General features: G+C 37.8%; 1 protein-coding gene across 1 annotated transcript in view; it reads right to left on the bottom strand.

Moving 5' to 3' along the window:
* Nucleotides 1-21,639, bottom strand: part of PROS1 (protein S) — a 105,573-nt gene that overhangs the window by 23,890 nt on the left and 60,044 nt on the right. The window contains exons 9-13 of the mRNA XM_062206696.1: nucleotides 19,375-19,490; nucleotides 16,084-16,273; nucleotides 9,645-9,812; nucleotides 7,882-8,050; nucleotides 1,395-1,543 (exon numbers count right to left, since the gene is read on the bottom strand). Coding sequence (XP_062062680.1) covers nucleotides 1,395-1,543; nucleotides 7,882-8,050; nucleotides 9,645-9,812; nucleotides 16,084-16,273; nucleotides 19,375-19,490 — 792 coding nt within the window. The remainder of the gene's footprint in view (nucleotides 1-1,394; nucleotides 1,544-7,881; nucleotides 8,051-9,644; nucleotides 9,813-16,083; nucleotides 16,274-19,374; nucleotides 19,491-21,639) is intronic.

Genomic DNA, 21,639 nt, shown 5'->3' on the forward strand with positions numbered 1-21,639 from the left:
CAACTCAGGCATAAACATAAGCTTCTTTTTTTTTTTTTTTTTTTTTTTTGGACAGGCAGAGTGGACAGTGAGAGAGAAAGAGACAGAGAGAAAGGTCTTCCTTTGCCGTTGATTCACCCTCCAATGGCCGCCAAGGCCGACGTGCTATGGCCGGCGCATCGCACTGATCTGAAGGCAGGAGCCAGGTGCTTCTCCTGGTCTCCCATGCGGGTGCAGGGCCCAAGCACTTGGGCCATCCTCCACTGCACTCCCTGGCCACAGCAGAGAGCTGGCCTGGAAGAGGGGCAACCGGGACAGAATCCGGCACCCCGACCGGGACTAGAACCGGGGGTGCCGGCACCGCAAGGCAGAGGATTAGCCTATTGAGCCGTGGCGCTGGCCTAACATACGCTTCTTGCTGTAACTTGTTGGAATTCACTGTGGATGACACATGGAAAGGACTATCAGCCTCTAATAAATGTCTGAATAATATAGATGTTCTGATATCTTTTATATAAGTTTCCTTTTATCCATGACTTTCCTGATCTTCTTTGTAATATCCTATAGGAGTTGCAGGCAAGACGCCAAGTGGATCAGTATTAGTTTTCTCTCTTATTTCCTAATGTGCTCATGAGAGAAATGATTACAAGTTCAAGGAAGCACAAAACACTATAATTAAACACTACATAATCTGGGAGTGAATTGTTATCAGTCTCACTTCTCTTCTCTCCTTTTTTTTTTTGTTTGGACAGGCAGAGTGGACAGTGAGAGAGAGACAGAGAGAAAGGTCTTCCTTTTTGCCGTTGGTTCACCCTCCAATGGCCGCCGCGGCCGGCACATCGCGCTGATCCAAAGCCAGGAGCCAGGTGCTTCTCCTGGTCTCCCATGCGGGTACAGGGCCCAAGCACTTGGGCCATCCTCCACTGCACTCCCGGGCCACAGCAGAGAGCTGGCCTGGAAGAGGGGCAACCGGGACAGAATCCGGCGCCCCAACCGGGACTAGAACCCAGTGTGCTGGTGCCGCAAGGCGGAGGATTAGCCTTGTGAGCCGCGGCGCCGGCCTACTTCTCGTCTTTAGTACAGACTAATTCCCACGCTGCTCCAAGGATTCTGAATAAGGATGGACCTCTATATACTCTGCTGGTGCCAAGCAGCCTGTGTGTGTCCCTTCACCTTAGCTCTACCGTCCCTTCTCTCCTTAATTTTTGGTACAGATCTTGTAAATAAGTCAATAATTATGGACATTTTTTGGATCCCTAATAACATGCTTAAGATTGTGCCAAATACTATTCACAAATTATGCCACAAATCTTTAAATTAACCCTTTGAAGTAAATATTATAATTAGATTAATTTCAAAAATAACAAACAGAAACAAGCAAAACAAGGTTCAATACAGGTTTAGAGTAAAGTTACCTGAGAAGTTTCAGAGGTGGACTGTACCAAGGACAAGGCAAATGGCACTGTGTTACCAGAAACCAAGGCAAGCATAACACCAGTGCCTGCAGACGGGCGGATCTTCAAGGTCACATTGACTTGCCAATCTTCAACATAGGATAGGTTATCTGTTTATAAAACATGGAAACAGAGGCAGGATCAATAAACTGCTAAATGCACTGGGAGCAATTCTTATAATCTAATTAATATTCAAAGCTTTCCTGGTGAAATATGAAAGATTTCAGTTCCCTTTTCAAAGGTCTATATCATTTAGGCAAACCAAAACATAAGTCTCTTTAAATACCAGCAAGACACACACATGTGTCCCAATCCTTATATCCTTCCATGAAATTCTGGTTCATGGTGTTCAGTTTATTAGCAATTTTCCTTATTTGCTCTTTCAAAGTTCCTCCTTCTCTCTTGTTCAAAAGCTCGGAGAAGTTGTATTTTAAAATATACATTTAGAGGGAAGTTCAGACAATTCATTGTAATATTTCTAGGGAGAAATGTGGCTATAGCTTCCACCACCATGCCAACCACTCATACTAGCATGTCAGGAAAGATGACGTATACACATAAAGCAATAGGACCGTACAAGAATAGAGAAATATTTTGAAGTCAGCTGGTGATTTTGACATCAGATTAGAGGGGCCAGCACTGTGGCGCAGCGGGTTAACGCCCTGGCCTGAAGCGCCAGCATCCCGTATGGGCGCCAGTTCTAGTCCCGGCTGTTCCTCTTCCGATCTAAGTCTCTGCTATGGCCTGGGAAAGCAGTAGAAGATGGCCCAAGTGCTTGGGCCCCTGCACCCATGTGGGAGACCTGGAAGAAGCTCCTGACTCCTGGCTTCAGATTGGCAAAGCTCGGGCCATTGCGGCCAATTGGGGAGTGAACCATCAGATGGAAGACCTCTCTCTCTCTCTCTCTCTCTCTGCCTCTCTTCTCTCTGTGTAACTCTCTGACTTTCGAATAAATAAATACAATCTTTAAAAAAAAAAAAAGAAAGAAATCAGATTGGAAACTTCTGTTCTTTGATTTTCTCATCATAACCCTTGTCAACCTTTTACATGACGGCTAAGTTGATCACTGCACTAAAGTGCAGCCTTGAAAAGGTACATGTCTTTGACATCATGCTTTTGTTTTCCATGGCAGCCACTAAATAAATATTTGCTGAATTAATATGTTTCAAAGTAGTTGAGTCTTAAAAAAAATTAGTTCACAATGAAGTCTTCATCATTTAATATAGCAAAGTAATATAGTAAAGATATAATATATCTTTATAATATAGCAAAGATTAAAAATCACTTTGGGCCTTTGAAAGGGTGAATAGGGGCCAGCGCCATGGCTTAACAGGCTAATCCTCCACCTTGCGGCACTGGCACACCGGGTTCTAGTCCCGGTTGGGGCGCCGGATTCTGTCCCGGTTGCCCCTCTTCCAGGCCAGCTCTCTGCTATGGCCCGGGAGTGCAGTGGAGGATGGTCCAAGTGCTTGGGCCCTACACCCGCATGGGAGACCAGGAGAAGCACCTGGCTCCTGGCTTCGGATCAGCGAGATGTGCCGGCCACAGCGGCCATTGGAGGGTGAACCAACGGCAAAAAGGAAGACCTTCCTCTCTGTCTCTCTCTCACTATCCACTCTGCCTGTCAAAAAAGATTTAAAAAAAAAAAAGGTGAATAGGAATGAAGAAAATACTTTTTTTCTTTTACGAGATTCTTTTCCATTTAGCTAAATGTAATACCATTATATATTTTCTCTATAATCCTATAAATCCTACTAGAAAGAAATACATATAATCACTGTGAGATAATGAACACTCAAACTAAAGTGAACATGCAAATGTATAGAAATTATAATGTAACATTAATTATTAATTATATAGTACTTCAAGTTTCCCATGAAAAAACTAAGTACTTATAAAAGAGTATTTTCTCAGGTATAGTGTAACGTTTTCATTTTCTTTTCAGGAACTTTTCCTTTGAACAATCATTGTGGGCTTACTTTTTTCATGTATTCAATCATCACCCCATTTAAACAGTTTTTTAAATCCTTCATATGACGAGCAAGGTTAAAGGCATTTTAGTAATTTGTTAGGAAAACAGAAATCACTGGAGAAAGGTCTTTCTTATAGCTGTAGTAACAGAGCTGGCATTATGGCCTAGTGGGTAAAGCTGCTGCCTTTGATGTCGGCATCCCATATGTGTCCCAGCTACTCCACTTCCTATCCATCTCCCTGTTAATGCCCTGAGAAAAAGCAGCCGAAGATGGCCCAAGTATTTGGGTCTCTGCCAGCCACGTGGGAGCCCCAGATGAAGCTTTTTGCTGCTGACTTTGGCCTGGCCCAGCCCTGCTCATTGCAACCATCTGGGAAGTGAACCAGAGGATGGAAGATCTCTATCTCTCTTTATTCTCTCTGTCTCTTACCCTATTCTGTAGCTCTGACTTTCAAATAAATAAATAAATAAATAAATAAATATTTTTAAAAAACTGTAGTAAGTCCTTTTTAAGACTACAAATAAGTATATTTAAAATAGAAATTTTGTTTTAATGCAGAGATATCATATTGACACTAACTTGGTTGATAATGGAAATTACTAGTAGCTCAAAAAATGAACTCCTAAAACAAATAAAGACAATTGGATAAAACAAATAAAATGGACAAACAGAGGCAGGCATCTGGGATAGTGGTTAAGACACTGATTGGGATGCCTGCATCCTTTATTGGAGTGCTTAAGTTCCAGTCTCCTATCTGCTCCCTATTCTCTTTCTTCTGATGTGCACCCTGGGAGGCAGCAGGTGGTGGCTCAAATACTAGGGTTATCTGCTTTCCATGTGGTAGACCCAGATTGAGTTCCTGGCTTTTGGCTTGGACCTGGTGCAGCCCTATCTGTTGTGGGCATTTAGGAAAGATAAAAATATATGTCTGTCTCTGTCTCTCTGTCTTTCAAATAAAAATTTAAAAACTGGAGCTAGTTTTAGAGTATAGCAGGTTAAGTCACCACTTGCAATGCTGGCATCCCATACTGGAAAGGTATGGCTCAGCCTAGGAAGATCTCTCTCTGTCTCCCCCTCTCTCTATGTTGCTCTGTCACTCGAATGAATGAATGAATGAATAAATCTTTAAAAATATTTTTAAAATATACAAGTAGCCAATAAACATATGGAAAAATATATAACTTCAGTAGAAATTAGGAAAATAATATTGAAAGCTAAAAAATTTATTTTAAAATCAGATTAGAGACAAATTTCAAGAACAAACATTCTCATTCTGCACATAAATTATTAATTGATAAAAGATTGGATTAAAAATTGATAAAAGATATGTAGTAAGTATACCTTTGCATAATATTTGATGGAGATAATCTAATTCCAGATTTTCTCCTATAAAATTAATCAAATAAGGGTACTAGGATATATCTTCCATGATGTTCACAGAGGTATTATTTGTAAAGGTAAAAACCTAGCATCTGTGTGGCAAGATTTGCTACTCTGTTTAGGTTGTAGAAACTGGAATAAACACTAATCCCAGCCTTACAACACCAACAAAAACCAAATTATCAGCATAAACACAACTTCTCTTGAACTATTAAAGACCTGATTATTGCAGAGCAATCAACTAACCAGAAACCCAAAGAATGATAAGTGTTTCCAAGGAGAGACAAGAAGAGAGCAATTTGTTACCTAGGGAAGACACCATATGCCATACAATTTGGTCAGAATAATCTAGGTAAAGCTTTTAACAAATTGCTGAAGCGCACTTGGGGGATTGTGTAAGAGTATAGAAGCCCTTAAAACTAGAGACAGGAGGGAAATTCAGATCCACATCATACTCAGTGCTCAAGAGAAATACTGGGGTCAGGGAAAAGAACCAGAGCAAGCTTCCCTCCTGGTGCAGTCCTGGGAGCAGCAGCAGATGGAGGAGGGCACAAAGCCCCTTCCAGATCCTTCTCTGCCTCCTGCACAATAAAAGCCTAAAGCATTAGGGGAAGGGCAGTAACCCTGTCATTAGTTCTCACGTTTAGAGCCATTGCACGTTCATAGTAGGGAAAGGAAACAGGAGAGACAGATTAATAAAAAAGAAAAAAAGAAAGAAAGCTCTCTACTACAGAAGAAGAACAGGAAAACATCTTGTTCCTGACCACTGGATCAATGAGAAACACACAGTCCTGTGATTCAGGCATACAGCACCTGTGTAACTGAATCTGTATAGAAAGATAAGGACTATTTCCCTGACCCCCAGACCCTGTACCTTGCTAGCAGATGTTTTTTTTTTTTTAAATTTAATGAATGCATTTTTACATAGGTACAACTTTAAGAATACAGTGGTTCTTTCCCCCATGCCTCCCACCCCACTTCCATCCCACCTCCCATTCCCTCTCCCATTTCCTTCTTCATTATGGATTACTTTTAGTATGACTTTATATAGAGAGAGGACCAACTCTCTGCTAATCATAGATTTCAACAATTTGCCCCCACACCCACACACAACATATACAGTACAGTTTGGGGAGAGAATTTGCAGTCGATTTTCATACTGCAATTCAATAGGGACAGAGAATCGACTGCAAATGGGGAGCGAGTGCATAGTGACTACTGTTGTTCCTTTAACAATTAATACTCCTTTTTTATGACGTCAGTGATCATCCGAGGCTCTTGGCATGGGCTACCAAGGCTATGGAAGCCTTCTGTGACCGTAGATTTCGTTGATATTTGGACGTGGCCATAAGCAAAGTGGATGTTCTCCTCTCCCTTTAGAGAAGAGTGTCTCCTTCTTTGATGACCCTTCCTTTCCTCTGAGGTCTCACAGAGATCCTCTGTATAGGATTTTTTTTTCCACAGAGTCTTGTCTTTCCATGCCTGAGATGCTCTCGCAGGCCATTCAGCCCGACCAGGTGGCCTTATGGGTTGATTCTAAGGTCAGAGTGTTATTTACTGTGACAGTCATTCTAGGAGTCTGTTGTGTGGACTGCTTCCCATGTTGCTCCCTCCTTCCTTTTTTATTCCTATTATTTTTACCCTGGGTACTTGATGTTATTTATGTCGTCCCTTTTAAACTTAGACTGGTCTATCTGTTGCCTTTAACATTTAAGTCAATCATTGTAATAGTGAAGATGGTGTTTATACATTGATTCTTATGGGTTTGGAGCCCCATGATTCGTTGATTAATTCTTAGGCTGTACCCTGAGAGGTAAGTCTATATGCCTGCAGGCAGAACTATACTGTTTTACAGTTTTAGATTACCTCCTCCACTAGCAGACGTAAGTATTAAGTAACAGCACTCTGTGGGGAATCTGTAAGAGCACTCGGGGCATTATCATGAAGGGAGTGCCTAAAATTGAGCTGCTATTAGAAATAACTTGATACTGATCAACTGTTAAGAAAAACTCTTGAGAAAACCAACATGTACCCTAAACAGGTGGTAGTATTAAAGGAGTCTGAAGCCTGTAGCACACTGTATGTAATCCTAGAAACAAGAAAACCCAACTAGTTCAACCTCCCTCAATAGAAGCCTAGCAAAAGAAGTGGTATGCTCATTTCCACATACAATCCAGATATATTATTTATTTATGTCAGTCTTCACTTTTCTACATAAGATGCCCATCTCAAAACCAAAAGTTACATAATACACAAAGAAGCAAGAAGAAACCACACCTAGTAAAGACACAAAGTAATCAATATGATTAGATGCAAATATGACATAGATATAGAAACTTCTAGACAGGGAATTTAAAATAATTATGATGACTATGTTGAAGGCTAGAGTGTGGATAAGCTGAATAATAAATAAATAGATGAGAAGTTTTATTCACTTGTTTATTAAGCTTGAAAGGTAGAGACAGAGACAGAATGTCCATCTACTGGTTCAATTACTGAATACCCACAACAGTCAGTGTTGGTCCAAGTCAAAGCTCAAAGCTGGGAACTCTATCCAGGTCTCCCAAGTGAGTGATAAGAATCCAACTGCTTGAGCCATTACCTGCTACCTACCATGGTGCATGTTAGTTGGAAGGATAGAAGCCAGGGACTGAAACCAGGCACTCAAAAAAGAATACAGGTATCCAAGCAGCAGCTTAACTCTAGGCCAAATGCCTGCCCCGGATGAGAAATTTTAGAACAGAGGTAAATGTGATGAACACAGATCAAATGGAAACTCTAGAAATGAAGGTGAATCCCTTTAGTGCAGTAACTGGTAGCCTTAACAACTGAGAAATCAGGAAACTTTAAAATAGATCAAGTGAATATAAGCAGAATGAATCAAGCTGTTTCAATAAAGCTTAAATAACATAAGCATGTTCAATGGTCTTTATATTTTTTTTCTATTACACTGGAAAATTTTATAAGAATTGTTCAACAGGAGGAATAAACATAAGACACATGTTAAGCACTCCCTGTTTACCAAAGGAATTGCTGTTTGTCGACAAATAAATGTAGTCCTTAGAAAAGAAGGAGAAAAACGGGAAATCACTTACTATAATCTATGTGAAATTGAGCAATTCCAGAGCCAGGGTAGTAGGAACCCTTCTCCACAGTGACGAGGCAATGCTTCTTTTGTTTTTGCTGAATAATTTCCTTTACTCCAGAAGCCCCTTGTTTCATCAAATTCCAGCCTCGTATGCATCCATCTAGACGAGGATTAATCTAACAAATTAAAACGTAGGTCATGGAGCACATTGTAAGCAAGTTAGACTGATAAGTTACTTAACTGACTATTGGTATGGATTTCATTTGGATAGAAAATCCTTTATTTTATTTATTTTGAATTGAATCTAAATCCTTCAAGTTGCCTTTCAGATGGACAGTCTTTCTCAGCAAACATGAGTTTATGCCATCCTAAGTGTCCAATAGAACCCTAATGAGTTTCAGCACCTCAGGTTTTACCTGTCTGTTCTATGCCATCCAGCAGTAACTTTCCTCCTCTCAAGTTCTATACAAGCTTCTAGCCACTGCCCTGGGCTCTAAGCTGTTTTTTTGTTTTTCTTTAGTTACATTTACAATATACATATGTTTTGCAAATCAAATTCTAAACTCCTTCCGAAACAAAACTGTTGCAGGCTAAGGCCTACACCAAAGCATCCTGCCAGACTTAAGACATACAGTAACTATTCCATAAATGTTTGATTATTCTTGAGTAATTTGCTTCATGTTTAAAGGGTCTTGATTTATCAACTTCAGAGAGCAGGCATATTCATTCTGACAGGGACTAATTAATTCAGGTACAAAATCATAATATAGGAATCTTTTAAAAGTTAAAAGTAGGGGTGCTGGCATTGTGGCATAGTGGGTAACACCACCACCCGTGAAGCCGGCATCACATTTGGGCACCAACTCAAGTCCCTGCTACTCCACTTCCCATCCAGCTCTCTGCTAATGCACCTGGGGAAGCAGCAGAAGTACTTGGGCCCATGCACTCATGTGGGACACCGAGAAGCAGCACTTGGCTCCTGGCTTCGGTCTGGCCCAGCCCTAGCCACTGTGGCCATTTGGGGAATGAAGCAGCAGATGGAAGATCTCTCTCTCTCTCTCTCTCTTTCTCTCTCCCTCTCTCTCTATTTCTCTGTCTCTCCCTCTTTCTGTGACTCTGATTTCAAATAAATAAAATAAATAAATAAATAAAACTAACTATGAATTTCCAGAAGTGAAAGACTGATATAAAAGTAGTAAATATGTAAGTTAAATCAGAAAGTTTATCTGGCAGACCTATGATTTCAAAGAAAATTCTAAAAATTTCCAAGGACAATTAATCTCCTTCATGAAACCTATTCCACAGTTATTAAACAAATATTATATTGAGAAAATTATCTGTTATACCTTCTATAAATTTTTAATAATAAAGTTCACCTTATTGCTATCCTTAAACTCTCATATTTAAGGCTTACAATAGATATGATAAATTTCTTTGACTAGTTTCTGTAATATATGTTTTCTATGTGTAGCTATTAAAAGATTAACACTGAAGTGAGACTTTAAATTTTTTTTAAAAAACTCACTTCTCCATGAGTAACACTGGAGATCTAAATGGGCATAAAAACCCGACATCCATTTTCTTATTTCCTTAATATAATTTCAAGGGTCACTAATGTTATTTTTCCATGTTCAATTCAAATTGTCACACTTGGTATGTTTAACAAAATAACTTCTACTGACTCTCAGAAAAACACATCTTCAAACCTATTACAGACAAATGGAATTCAGCCATGGAGAATGATATACTTGTACAAGCTTGGATCATTACCGGTTTAATGAGAGCATTTTGCACTTTCCGAGGTAATCCTGCAAAGTACACTTTGGTTTCCAGAAATCCATTTGTAGGCTTAAAAAGGCTTCCAGGTTTATTTATATTCATCACAGGTTCCTGAGCTATTTTGATACTAACACTGTGTTCTAACTCTTCCACAGACACCTACAATTAAACAGACAAAATATATCAAACCACCAAGCTACATGTCATTTGAAACACTGGGACTGAAAAATCCTGTTATTATTTCTATAAATAACTTTTTAAAATAATCATTTTAGTGTAATTATTAATTTGTTCCCATCCATTTGGAATGTCAAGTTATGATACATGTGAAAAAAGTGTTTTAAGGTTATACTAGGTCAAAAATTAAATATGCACCATATTTTAAAGTTTAAAACAATCAATATTATTCTATTAAGTTTAAATATTCAATTATATATCTCTCAATCCCAATAGTCCATAAAATTAACTTTAAAATAAAGCAAGCCACTGTATCTTAGGAACATTTTAAGTGTTCTTTTTTTTGCAATTGTCTGATAGTACACATCAATAAAGTGATCAATAAAGTAAATAATGGAATCAATAAAGTAAATAAATTCTAAATCTAAACTAAGGAAAAACAATATGTTCAGCAGTGTTTTCACCTCACATAAATTATTTCATTTCAAAACACAAAAGTGATTGAGGTCTTAAGGAACCATATATAAAAGTAATTAAGATTTTTCCAATTTTGAAGATAACTTGGATTTTAAAAAAATAAATTTGCAAATGCTGATAAAAAAATCCTCCCACAAAGGCAATTTAAAGAATTATTGCTGTAACTGCCTCATGTAAAACTATAGCACTAAAAATGCAAACTCTTTTGCTAACTGATTAATGACACTGGCCAAACAATAGGCATATTAAAACCATACTACCAGGGCTGGTACTGTGGCACAGTAGGTTAAAGCCAGGGCCTCCAGAACTGGCATCCCATGTGGGCACCAGTTCAAGTCCCAGCTGTGCCACTTCTGATGAGCTCCCTGCTGATGCACCTGGGATGGCAGTGGAGGATGGCCCAAGTCCTTGGGCCCCTCTTCCCGTGTAGAAAATCTGGAAAAGCTCCTGGCTCCTGGCTTCAGATCAGCTCAGCTCTGGCTGTTACAGACAATTGGGGAGTGAATCAGGGAATGAAAGACCTCTCTCTCTCTCTCTCTGTCTCTACCTCTCTCTATAATTTTGCCTTTCAAGTAAATAAGAAAGGTCTTTTTAAAAAATAAAACCATACTAACGTAGGAAGGGAAAAGCTACCTTGGAATGTAAAATAGATTTGTATCCTTTACAACATGACAATGGCCAATCAGCAGCACTTTTTTTTTTCAGAGTCTGAACTTCCAGCTGTTTTTTTTTTTTTTTAAACTTTTAGTTAATGAATATAAATTTCCAAAGTACAGCTTATGGATTACAATGGCTTCCCCCCACCATAACTTCCCTCCCACCCACAACCCTCCAATCTCCCACTCCCTCTCCCCTTCCATTCACATCAAGATTCATTTTCAATTATCTTTATATACAGAAGATCAATTTAGCATATATTAAGTAAAGATTTCAACAGTTTGCACCCACATAGAAACACAAAGTGAAAAATACTGTTTGAGTACTAGTTATAGCGTTAAATCACAATGTACAGCACATTAAGGACAGAGATCCTACATGAGGAGTAAGTGCACAGTGACTCCTGTTGTTGACTTAACAAATTGACACTCTTGTTTATGGCATCAGTAATCACTCAAGGCTCTTGTCATGAGTTGCCAAGGCTATGGAGGCCTTTTGAGTTTGCTGACTCTGATCATATTTAGACAAGGTCATAGTCAAAGTGGAAGTTCTCTCCTCCCTTCGGAGAAAGGTACCTCCTTCTTTCCACTGGGATCTCAGACGCAGAGATCTTTCATTGAGGTCATTTTTTTTTTTTTGTCAGAGTGTCTTGGCTTTCCATGCCTGAAATACTCTCATGGGCTTTTCAGCTGGATCCGAATGCCTTAAAGGCTGATCCTGAGGCCAGAGTGCCAATCAGCAGCAATTTTAACTATTCCCCCCTTTCAAACAAGCCTAGCGTCCTGGAGCTGACCCCAGCTGGCTTCTCCTTCATTCTTACAACTCCTTCTCAGTCTCCTTTGCTGGACCCTCCTCTTTCCTACTTCTAATATAAAGCCAAAGGCTCAGTTCTCAGACCTTTTTAGGAATGAAATCATATGGCCCTACTCAAGGAACAGGGAGGACTTTTATATGTCACAATGAGGAAGAGTCATGTAGGTATTGCAATATGCTAGACATTCTACAAAATACAAGATAGTCATGAATAATAAATCATAAAATATCCAGTATTCTGCCAACCTTCTGAACATCCCTATGAGATATTCATGTTGGGAATATTCATAATTATCTGAGTTTACTTATATATGAACAGAAAATACTTGTACTGTTTTAGCATTCAATACATTTTTCAAGAAAGCAATAAACTTTTAAAGCAAGGATGTAGTGATATTTGTTTTGTTTACAGCTTTTTCTCTTTTTTTAAAGATTTATCTCTTTACTTGAAAGACAGAGTGAGACGCAGAGAGAGAAAGCAAGAGATCTTCCATCTGTTGGTTCACTTTCTAAATGGCCACAATGGCCAGGACTGGGCCAGGTTGAAGCCAGGATCCAGGAACTCCAACTGTGTCTCCCACATGGGTGGCAAGGGCCCAAGTCCTTGGGCTATTATCTGCTGCCTTCCAAGGTGCATTAGCAGGAAGCTGCATTGGAAGTGGCACAGCTGGGACCTGAACCAGGCACTCTAATATGAGATGCCTGCAATCACAGTGGTAGCTTAACTGGCTGCACCACAGTGCTGGCCCCTGTTTAGATCTTTATCAAGCATTCAAATTCTGGCTGCTCTATATCCCATCCAGCTTCCCGCTAATGCACACTAGGAGGCAGCAGATGATTGCCCAAGTAATTAAGTCTCTGCCACCCACATGGGAGACAGATGGAATTCTGGCTTCTAGTGTCAGCCTGCTCCAGCCCCCTGGCTGTGGTGGGCATTTGGGGAGAGAACAGAAGGATAGTCAATCTCTCTCTCTCTCTCTCTCTCTCTCTCTCTCTCTCTCTCTCTCCTCCTGCCCCTTCTCTCTTTCAAGCAGATGAAAAATAAATAAATAAACATGAAAAAAGTTTCTCACCATTTTGGAAAATTAGTATTACTGATAGCAACATCATTTATGCACTTAACTGCTAACAGAACACCTCAGTCTCTGTCTTCATTTGTAGCTATTAGTCTATGAATAGAAGCAAGCTTTGACAAGTATTATAATTATTCTTGAGTATTTACATATTGAATTATATTATTTTCTAATATAGGGCCAGCTAATAAATTATAATGGCTTTATTTCTTTATAAAAGACAGCATTATATTGGTATTAGATAAAAATGAAGGCAGCTTTTATCACTGATGCATTTCATTATAGGATAATAAAGAAGCATCACTGTGTATGCAAGTATATTCAGTCATTGGATGTACGGAGAATCATTGATCAACAAAACCAATTTAATTACCTTAAAATCACTTAATGCTGAGTATTCAAAACTTTGAATTGGACACTTTTGTATTTATGTACAAATACATTTCTTCCTTTCTTTATTTTTAACTTTACCTATGTATATCCAGGTAGTGTATTTTATACAAATATATTGATATTTATATTATATGAGCAAATATTCTATATGTATTATTTATAGTAAATGATATTTTGATTATATATATATATATATATATATATATTCTACACGTCCTAGACATTTATCCAAATTCTCCTTAAAATTACTGATGTTAGGGGCAAGCAATGTGTCATAGCGGGTAAGGCTGCTGCCCGCAATGCCAGCATCCCATATGGGCATTAGATAAAGTCCTGGCTGCTCTACTTCCAATACAGCTGCCTGCCAATGCACCTGAGAATGCAATGAAAGATGGCCCGAGATTTGGAGACCCTACACCCATGTGGAAGATGTGGAAGAAGCTCCTGGCTCCTGGCTTTAGATTGACCCAGCTCCAGCATTTGCGGACATTTGGGGAGTGAACCAGTGGATGGAAGATATTCTCTCTCTCTCTCTCTCTCTCTCTCTCTCTCTTTCTACCTCTCTCTCTGTAATTATGTCTTTCAAATACATAAAATAAACCTTTAAAAATGACTTGTTTTTCATTATGTTCTATGGATATCAATTCTATTTTTGCTCTTTTGCTGAAAAAGTAATTTTTTTTCTTTAGTAGATGATTTGGAAACAGGCAGTAAAATGTGTTCAGCACATTGGGGGAGTAGCTGTGTCCAACAAATATTCTAGATGCAGATGTAGCAGGAAAGATATAGTAGCTAGCTGCACTACCCAAAGCATTGGCAGAAATTAGAGAATTTTAGTGATCTGTCAGACAATTTTAGCTGTTCCTGTGCAGATACTATTTTCTTGGAGTTAGTAGTTTCTGGCTTCTGGCCTCAGCTTGGTCCAGCCCTGGCTGTAGTGGGCATTTGAAGAGTGAACCAGCAGAAGGAAGATCTCTGTCTCTCTCTTTCTCTGCTTTTCAAATGAATTAAATAAACTGTAAAATCTACAATTACCCAAGGATAAATAAATCCCTTTTAGGTGAATGACATTGGTGTCCAGTTGTCTTTTGTTCACACATCTAGTTATTCTATGTCAAGTTATATTACATTAGTTCATAAAGCAGCATGGGTGTGAAATGGAGGTCCTATGCTCAAGAGTAGAGAAAATCTCTTGATCCAGTTCTATCACCTTTAACTCAAGAATTTAGCACTTTAAAAGCACTCACCCAAAACTTATTGAATGCAGGAGTGCCGAAGTGGGCAAAGGATGGAAGGAAATAATTTAGTGATGGCCTGACGTGGCTTCTCAGTAGGTACCTCTCACCAGCACCTGTAGGCCTAGAAGCTGTCTCTTTAGGCGTCAAATTCTAAGGTGAGCCCGACTTTTTCTTAGCTATTCTCTGCTGAAAGTAGGGTGAATCACTGAAGTACTATATCTGGAAGGAAAGCTCAGCCACTAGCAATAATAAATTAGCAATAATCTCATCTCTTCCACTTTAATTAAAGTGCCATTCTTGATTTTTTTAAATAAACTTATCTTCTAATTCCACTTTTGCATGAATTTTCAAAAATTTTATTTAGTTAGCTTGTTTAAAAGGCATGGAGATATACAGACAGAGATTTTCCATCTGCTGCTCCATTCCCTATATGTTCACAACAGTCAGGGATGGATCAGGCTGAAGCCATGAGCCTGGTAATCAATCTGGTCTCTCATGTGGGTGGCAGGGACCCAATTACTTAAGCCAACACCTGCTGCCTCCCAGGGCGCATATTAGCATGAAGCTGGAACAGACAGCAGAGTCAGAACTTGAACATTCTGATATGGGTTGCAGGTATCCCAACAGATGCCTTAACTGCTAGGTCAAATGCTCATTTCTCCATTCTTAATTATTAAAATAAAGGATATTTTGGGATAATATAAACATGTTAGAATCATATAAAAAGAATTCAAGTTTCTGAGCATTCTCATAGACATCTGCTAATGTATACTGCTTGCACAAAACTGACCACTTTTCTATATGCTTACATCTAAAATTGAAATAACTTTTGTTATTATGCATAGTTCTCTTTCATTTTAAAAGTATTTGTGGTAACTGAGGGTAATTTTCTTTTATCAGTGGTGTCTTCACATTAACTGTTATGCCTTCTACAATTCCTGATCTATAGAAGGCACACCATTGTCCACTGAATGATGGTATCTTAGCCACTAAAGAAGATAAAGAGCTAAAGACAATTGTTCAAATAACTAAAAATAATTTATGTATGGGAAATCCTAAATACATGAAGTGAGTGAGTATTGTGTCTCACTTTATTTCAGAGATTTACAGTATACAGAATATATTTCAGATGGCATCAAATAAATCTGAATCCATTTGGGGGAGTATTTTTGTGGCACAGCAGGTTAAGCCACCACTTCCAACCCTGGCATCCCATATGGAGGTGCCAGCTTTTGTCCTGGCTGCTCCATTTTGCAGCCAACTTCCTGTTAATGCATCTAGAAAGGCACTGGAAGATGCTTAAGTTCTTGAACCTTACCACTTACATGGAAGACCCAGATGAAATGATTGGTTTCTTGCTCTGGCCTGACCAGCCATCCCTGGCTGTTTATGGACATTTGGAAAGTGAATCAGTGGAGTATAAGATCTCTCTCTCTCTCTCTTTCTACACCCTACTCTGTTGCTTTGTCTTTCAAATAAATAAATAAATATTTTCGAAAAAGTTTAAATTCATTTTTGTCTGGTACTATTGTAAAAATAAATTAAAATTTTATCCAAACTGCATCATAGTGGTAAGATCTTCATGAAATCAGTAAAACATACCATATTCCAGAGTCCATCATTAATAACTTGGCCTCCAGTTGTGATTTGGGCTGCATAATCATTCTTAAATTGAATTTCAATCTTTCCTTGGCGAAGTGCAATCAGGAACCAAGTTGAGTGATCGAGAGATTCTGCATATAGTATAACGCCTTCTGAATCATATGTCCGGAAATCAAATTCAGCTGAAAACCTAAACAATGGACAAACAGAGATACTTAATAATGAGAAATAAGGAGACTAAATGTATTTTTTTATTCTTGTAGTGACAAACAGTAATATGTTGAAAGAGTTAATTGTTTTGTTCCCTGGAATTAATAAAAGGCAGGGCAGAATTAGACTGCTTAAGTATTATCTGACTCCATGTATGTTTAAAAATCAAGTAATTATATTATGTTGCTCGTTTTTATATTATTTTTCCCAGAGAACAGATGCTTTGGTAATTTTTCATTTTTTGGCATGTTTTTAAGGAATCTTTCATATGCTGGAATTAATACACTTGTATAAATATTAGGCATACTGTATCTCTCCTAGAGTCTTTTATGTGTTACCTAATCTGACATTAAGGTGATTTTTTTTTTTGCTTTATCCATAAATGATTAGTAAAAGATGTTACAATTTCATGATTGGTTTATTCATCAAAAGGCACATTTCCCCCATGATTTCACCTGTGTCAGGAAGGAATCATTCACAGAGATCTACAAGATAGCATCTGGATGACTGCAAACATAATTAAGCCTTTATGTGTGGTCAGGAAGGTAACATCAAAACTGTATGATGTATCTGTTAGTTTGATTTCAAAAAGCTCTCCAAAAATTCTTACTGCATAAGTCACTACAATACAATATATGGACAGAAAGCTTAAGAAGTATAGTCTAGACATGTCTTTGGGGGTATCTGAGCTATGGCAATGTCTATTGTCATTAAGACTTTAGACGTGCAGTTGTTAGAGGGGAGAAAATTCTTAGGGATAAGAGCTTTTAAATAGCATGTGTTGATACATTGCCCTCAGAATATTAAAATGAGAATCAGCATTAAAATTTCCAAGGGGCCAGCAAGTCAAAATGATTCAAAAAGGACAAATAGGAACAAAAGAGTTGTATGAGAGCTGTATGACAATCGGAGTTCAGTTCAAATAAAGATAAGTTAAAAAAGCAGGACTTCAGATAATAGCTAAACAAGGAAAGAAGGAATTCTACCCCCTACCTCACGTTATAGACATAGTAGTAATAAAGGCACCATTTACAATGCAGCAGGAATCTCAGGAAACGAGCAAAGAAAAGGTGACGGAATAATATTTTTATCTTCAGAATTCCAGGGAAATTTTCTTAAGATGTAAAATGTCGAGTAAAGTATGTTGGGTGGATACCAACGTAATAGATTTACTGAATTCAGTTTAAACAAAAAAGAACTATTTTGCTTGGAATAAGGACTTTTATTTGCTTTCATAACTATGTGAGCACTTGGCTCATGTGAAGTATGTATTATCCTGCCAAAACCCAAATCTTTGTATGCTTAGGATCTTCCAGAAGTTGATCCTGTTATGGAGATAATTTCCTTTTCTTTGTAAAATCATGCTAAAATGGTATTTCAAAGAGTCATGTTCTGCATATTTTATTTCTGGAATATATCATCAGCGTACTGATTCATTACATTGGGGAGCAATTCATTCTTTTCAGAAATAACAGGAGAAAAAAAGCGAATTTGTTAACATTTGGATAGTAGAAGTATCTGATTATGGGAAAAGATGCAAAGAGACTTTCAAAGGAAAAAGCACTCTCTCTCCTTAATGTTGGTTAAATAGGTGGCAGTTTATGAAAACTCATCAAGCTATACATTTTGTATACATGTATACTTCTGCACTTACATGGTACTCAATAAAAAAATTTAAACTAACTAACTAAATAAAAACACTGAAAAAATTAGTATTTGATCAATTCTGATCCAATAGTAGGTAATAACCTATTGTGAATTGCCAGTGAGAAATGAATACTTCTCAAAGTGTCTGAAGGTTTATATGCCATGATAAACTTTCTTCTCTCTCATTCTCATTATTCCCATAACAAGAAAGGGTTGTCTCTAACTGGAATCATTTGAAGATTTTATCTGTCTGAGATTAAAGGGGAAAACCAGGTATTGGTGGAAACATGTTAAAAGAACTGTGATTATAGAAGTGAATCTCAGAATAACTTCCAATGTTCTTTAATGATCAGATTTCTATTATTCTAATTGAATTGTTTAATGAATATTAAATCACATATGTGTGAAAGCAAATTCTAAGCATGAATACTTATTTAATTAAAATATTTTAAACTTGTATAATCAGTATCAGGGACTAACATTGTAGTATAGCAGGTTAAGCTGCCACCTGTGATGCTGGCATCCCATATGAGTGCCATATAACTCCCAGCTGCTCCGCTCCCAAACCAACTCCCTGCATGGGAAAGCAGCCTAGGATGGTCCAAGTGCTTGGGCCCTTGCCACCCAGGTAGCAGACCCAGATGGAGTTCCAGGCTCCTAGATTTGACCTGGCTGATCCCCAGCCATTGTGGACATTTGGGGAGTGAACCAGCAGATGGAAAATCTCTCAATTTTTGTAACGCTGCCTTCGAAATAAACAAATAAATATTTTAAAATAAATAAATAAAATATAATCAGTCTTATATGTGTTTTTTCACACTATTCCAATAAAATTTCTATTTTTTCCCAGTTCCAACAATGTAAGGTTTTTAGAAAATTTGATAATTGAAGTACAGTTATGATTGAAAAACATAACAACTGCTCCCTCCATAAAGTCAATTTCACTACAGGAATAACAGATAAAACATTCAGACAGGCAACTAAAACCATGCAATACATTTAATATACAACTTAAGCAACCTTATGAATCTTTCTTAACAATTTTTAAGATATTCTAAAAGCAATTTTCTAGTATAATCCCATTATGTAGTTTTTATACCATGCATAAAGAACAATGATAATATCACAAATATACTATATCTACTTTCCCAGCTTATCAGAAAATATGAATTCACTAGAGAAGGAAGAATGTCAGGTTAAGGTAAAATGATCATCAGTAAAGGTCAGCCCAGAAAGATCCAAAAAGATTCTAGCATGAAACCTGTATGAGTGAAGGAGTCAACTTTATGGTTCCCCAAATAATTTGATGGGTAATAACACCTTAATTATCAGATTGATCATATAATTTTATACACTTCAAACCACTTCAATCACTTTTCTTCTATTGCAAACCTGATTTACCTCTAGAAGTTATCACTGAGATTGGTAACTCACTTGGTGATTTCCGGCAAATGAAATTTTAAATATAAAACAGCTCCCGCAAATTGCTCTGCCAAGTAAAGTAATTGGTAATTTTTGTCAAGGTCCAAAGGAAGGCACACTGGAACAGCCTGAAAAAACAAACAAAACAACAAACAAGCAAAATGAGTAAGTTGTTGCTTAGTATTTGTCAGTTTGTGCATCCTTTCTCTGGTCCTTAACATAACCTCTGTGTTACACTAAAATAAATTAAAAATATCCTTACAAATAATAAAGCAATGCCTCCCATTCCTCATTTCGTGTATCAGTATAATTTCCAAGAATATGACTGTTTTAAAGTCTTGTTTACTATGTGTAGCTTTAGGTTTTTGTCTTTAATATTTCCTTTGCAAATCTCTGTCCTAAACACAACCTTTCTCTGCAAGGATGAACATGTACATCTTTAGTTAACTATCAGCTATGATGCCTTCCATTAATTAGATCTGAAATTTGTTTTTATTTGAGGCCATAAACTCATGAAAGAACTAATGTATCAACAGAGAACTTCATTCACTCACTTGTTAGACAAAAATTTTTTCAAGCAATATTGTGCTATCTAGATAGTAAACAGAGTACTAAACAAGTTTGTAGGAATAAATTTTAACTTATCATATTAGTCTTCAAAGAATTTACAAAAACATGATTTACAGTCATCAAATGTGGTATCAGTTATTTTTCTTTTCTAATAGTGAAAACAAACATTACCATGGAAAGCAGGATAAATGTTGTGGCAAATCAGGGTAAGCAACAGCTATGATGAACACTTGTTATATCAGAGTGCTTGGGATCAAGTTCCCCCTCCATCTTCCAATCCAGCTTCCTACTAATGCAACGGGGAGGCAGAATTGATGGCTTAAGTAGCTGAGTGCCTGCCTCCTCTATGGAAGACCTGTATTGAGTGACTCCTGACTTTAGTCTGGCCCAGCCCTGCTGCTCTGGGCATTTTGGAAACCAGTAAATGGATGATCTCTTCCTCTGTTTATCTCTCCTCTGTCTGTTTTAAATAAAAATGAATAAATGAAAATTTAAAAAAATAAAATAAAATGCTTTTTAGGGAAAAATTCTTGAACATATAAGGATATTTTGAGGGAATTGTGTACAAAGCATTGTAATAAATATGGGCCCAGAAATAACATTTAGTTCCTCATGATAAATATATTTCAGAGCAGATGATGATGCAACAATGGCAGATGCAACAAATACTGCAACAATTAGGAAGTAAGTTATAAAACATTCACACAGTGCAGCATTTCATTTCAGTAGCACCAAAGTTATTACATATGCCAACCAGCTTACCTTATCTTCCTTTATGAAGCAGGTAGCATAATGTGGAGTGTTAACATTTCTCTGGACAAATACACCTCTGTCTTGGTAACAGATATAAATGTATTTGTTTATACACAATAATTACTTAGGATTATACACATAATTATTTAGGAATTTGTCTCATAGCTGGCCTCATTATCACATAAATTTCACTTGTTATGAAACACAGATGGAAAGATTGGAAGAATCATTAACATACGATACTTACTTAGAGTTTCCCTTCCACCCCCTGAAAGGCCACCACAAAACACACCAAACACTGGAGTAAAAGGAAAGGTTTTATTGTCGGGGTGGAGGGAACCCAACAGGCTGCTCCACGTGCACAAGAAAGCACATGCTGGAAAAAAACAGGTCTTCTATAGCCCTGCAGAGGTAAGGAAGTGGGAGCAAATTCCATTGGGTGAGGTGAAGGCAACCCATATGGTTGGGCCACTTGGTCACCTGATTTCTGGTAAGCCAGGCTGGACTTAGGAAAATGAAACTTAATTTTGGAGAAACTGAAACTTATTTCACAGGATGGTGACTGGGCCAGGGCCTAAGATGGCTTCCAAGGCCTAAGATGGCGCCAGTTTCACTTACACCTCCACCAAAATAGTTTCAGTTGTTGACCTGTTTGTTTCAAAGAAGGAAAATCCAGCACCTGCTCCACAACATTCAATTCCCAGGACAACTATGGATAAGTCTGACTTACCAAAAGCAAGCTTGTTTACACAACAACGTCCTCTCTGAATCTTAATATACCTAACCCCAATGAATCCTATTCTGACAAAGTTGTTTCACTTGTTTGTGAGCACTTACAAGTCCTAACCTGTGCAAGGCGTGATCAAACTTGTCAGAGTGGTGTACAGAAGAGCAGATACTGCAAAATATTTTCCTTAGAGTTTCTACGGAGGATCACGTTCTCACAGAGGAGGA

Source organism: Lepus europaeus, chromosome 2 (assembly GCF_033115175.1).
Source record: "Lepus europaeus isolate LE1 chromosome 2, mLepTim1.pri, whole genome shotgun sequence".
Lineage (NCBI taxonomy): Eukaryota > Metazoa > Chordata > Mammalia > Lagomorpha > Leporidae > Lepus > Lepus europaeus.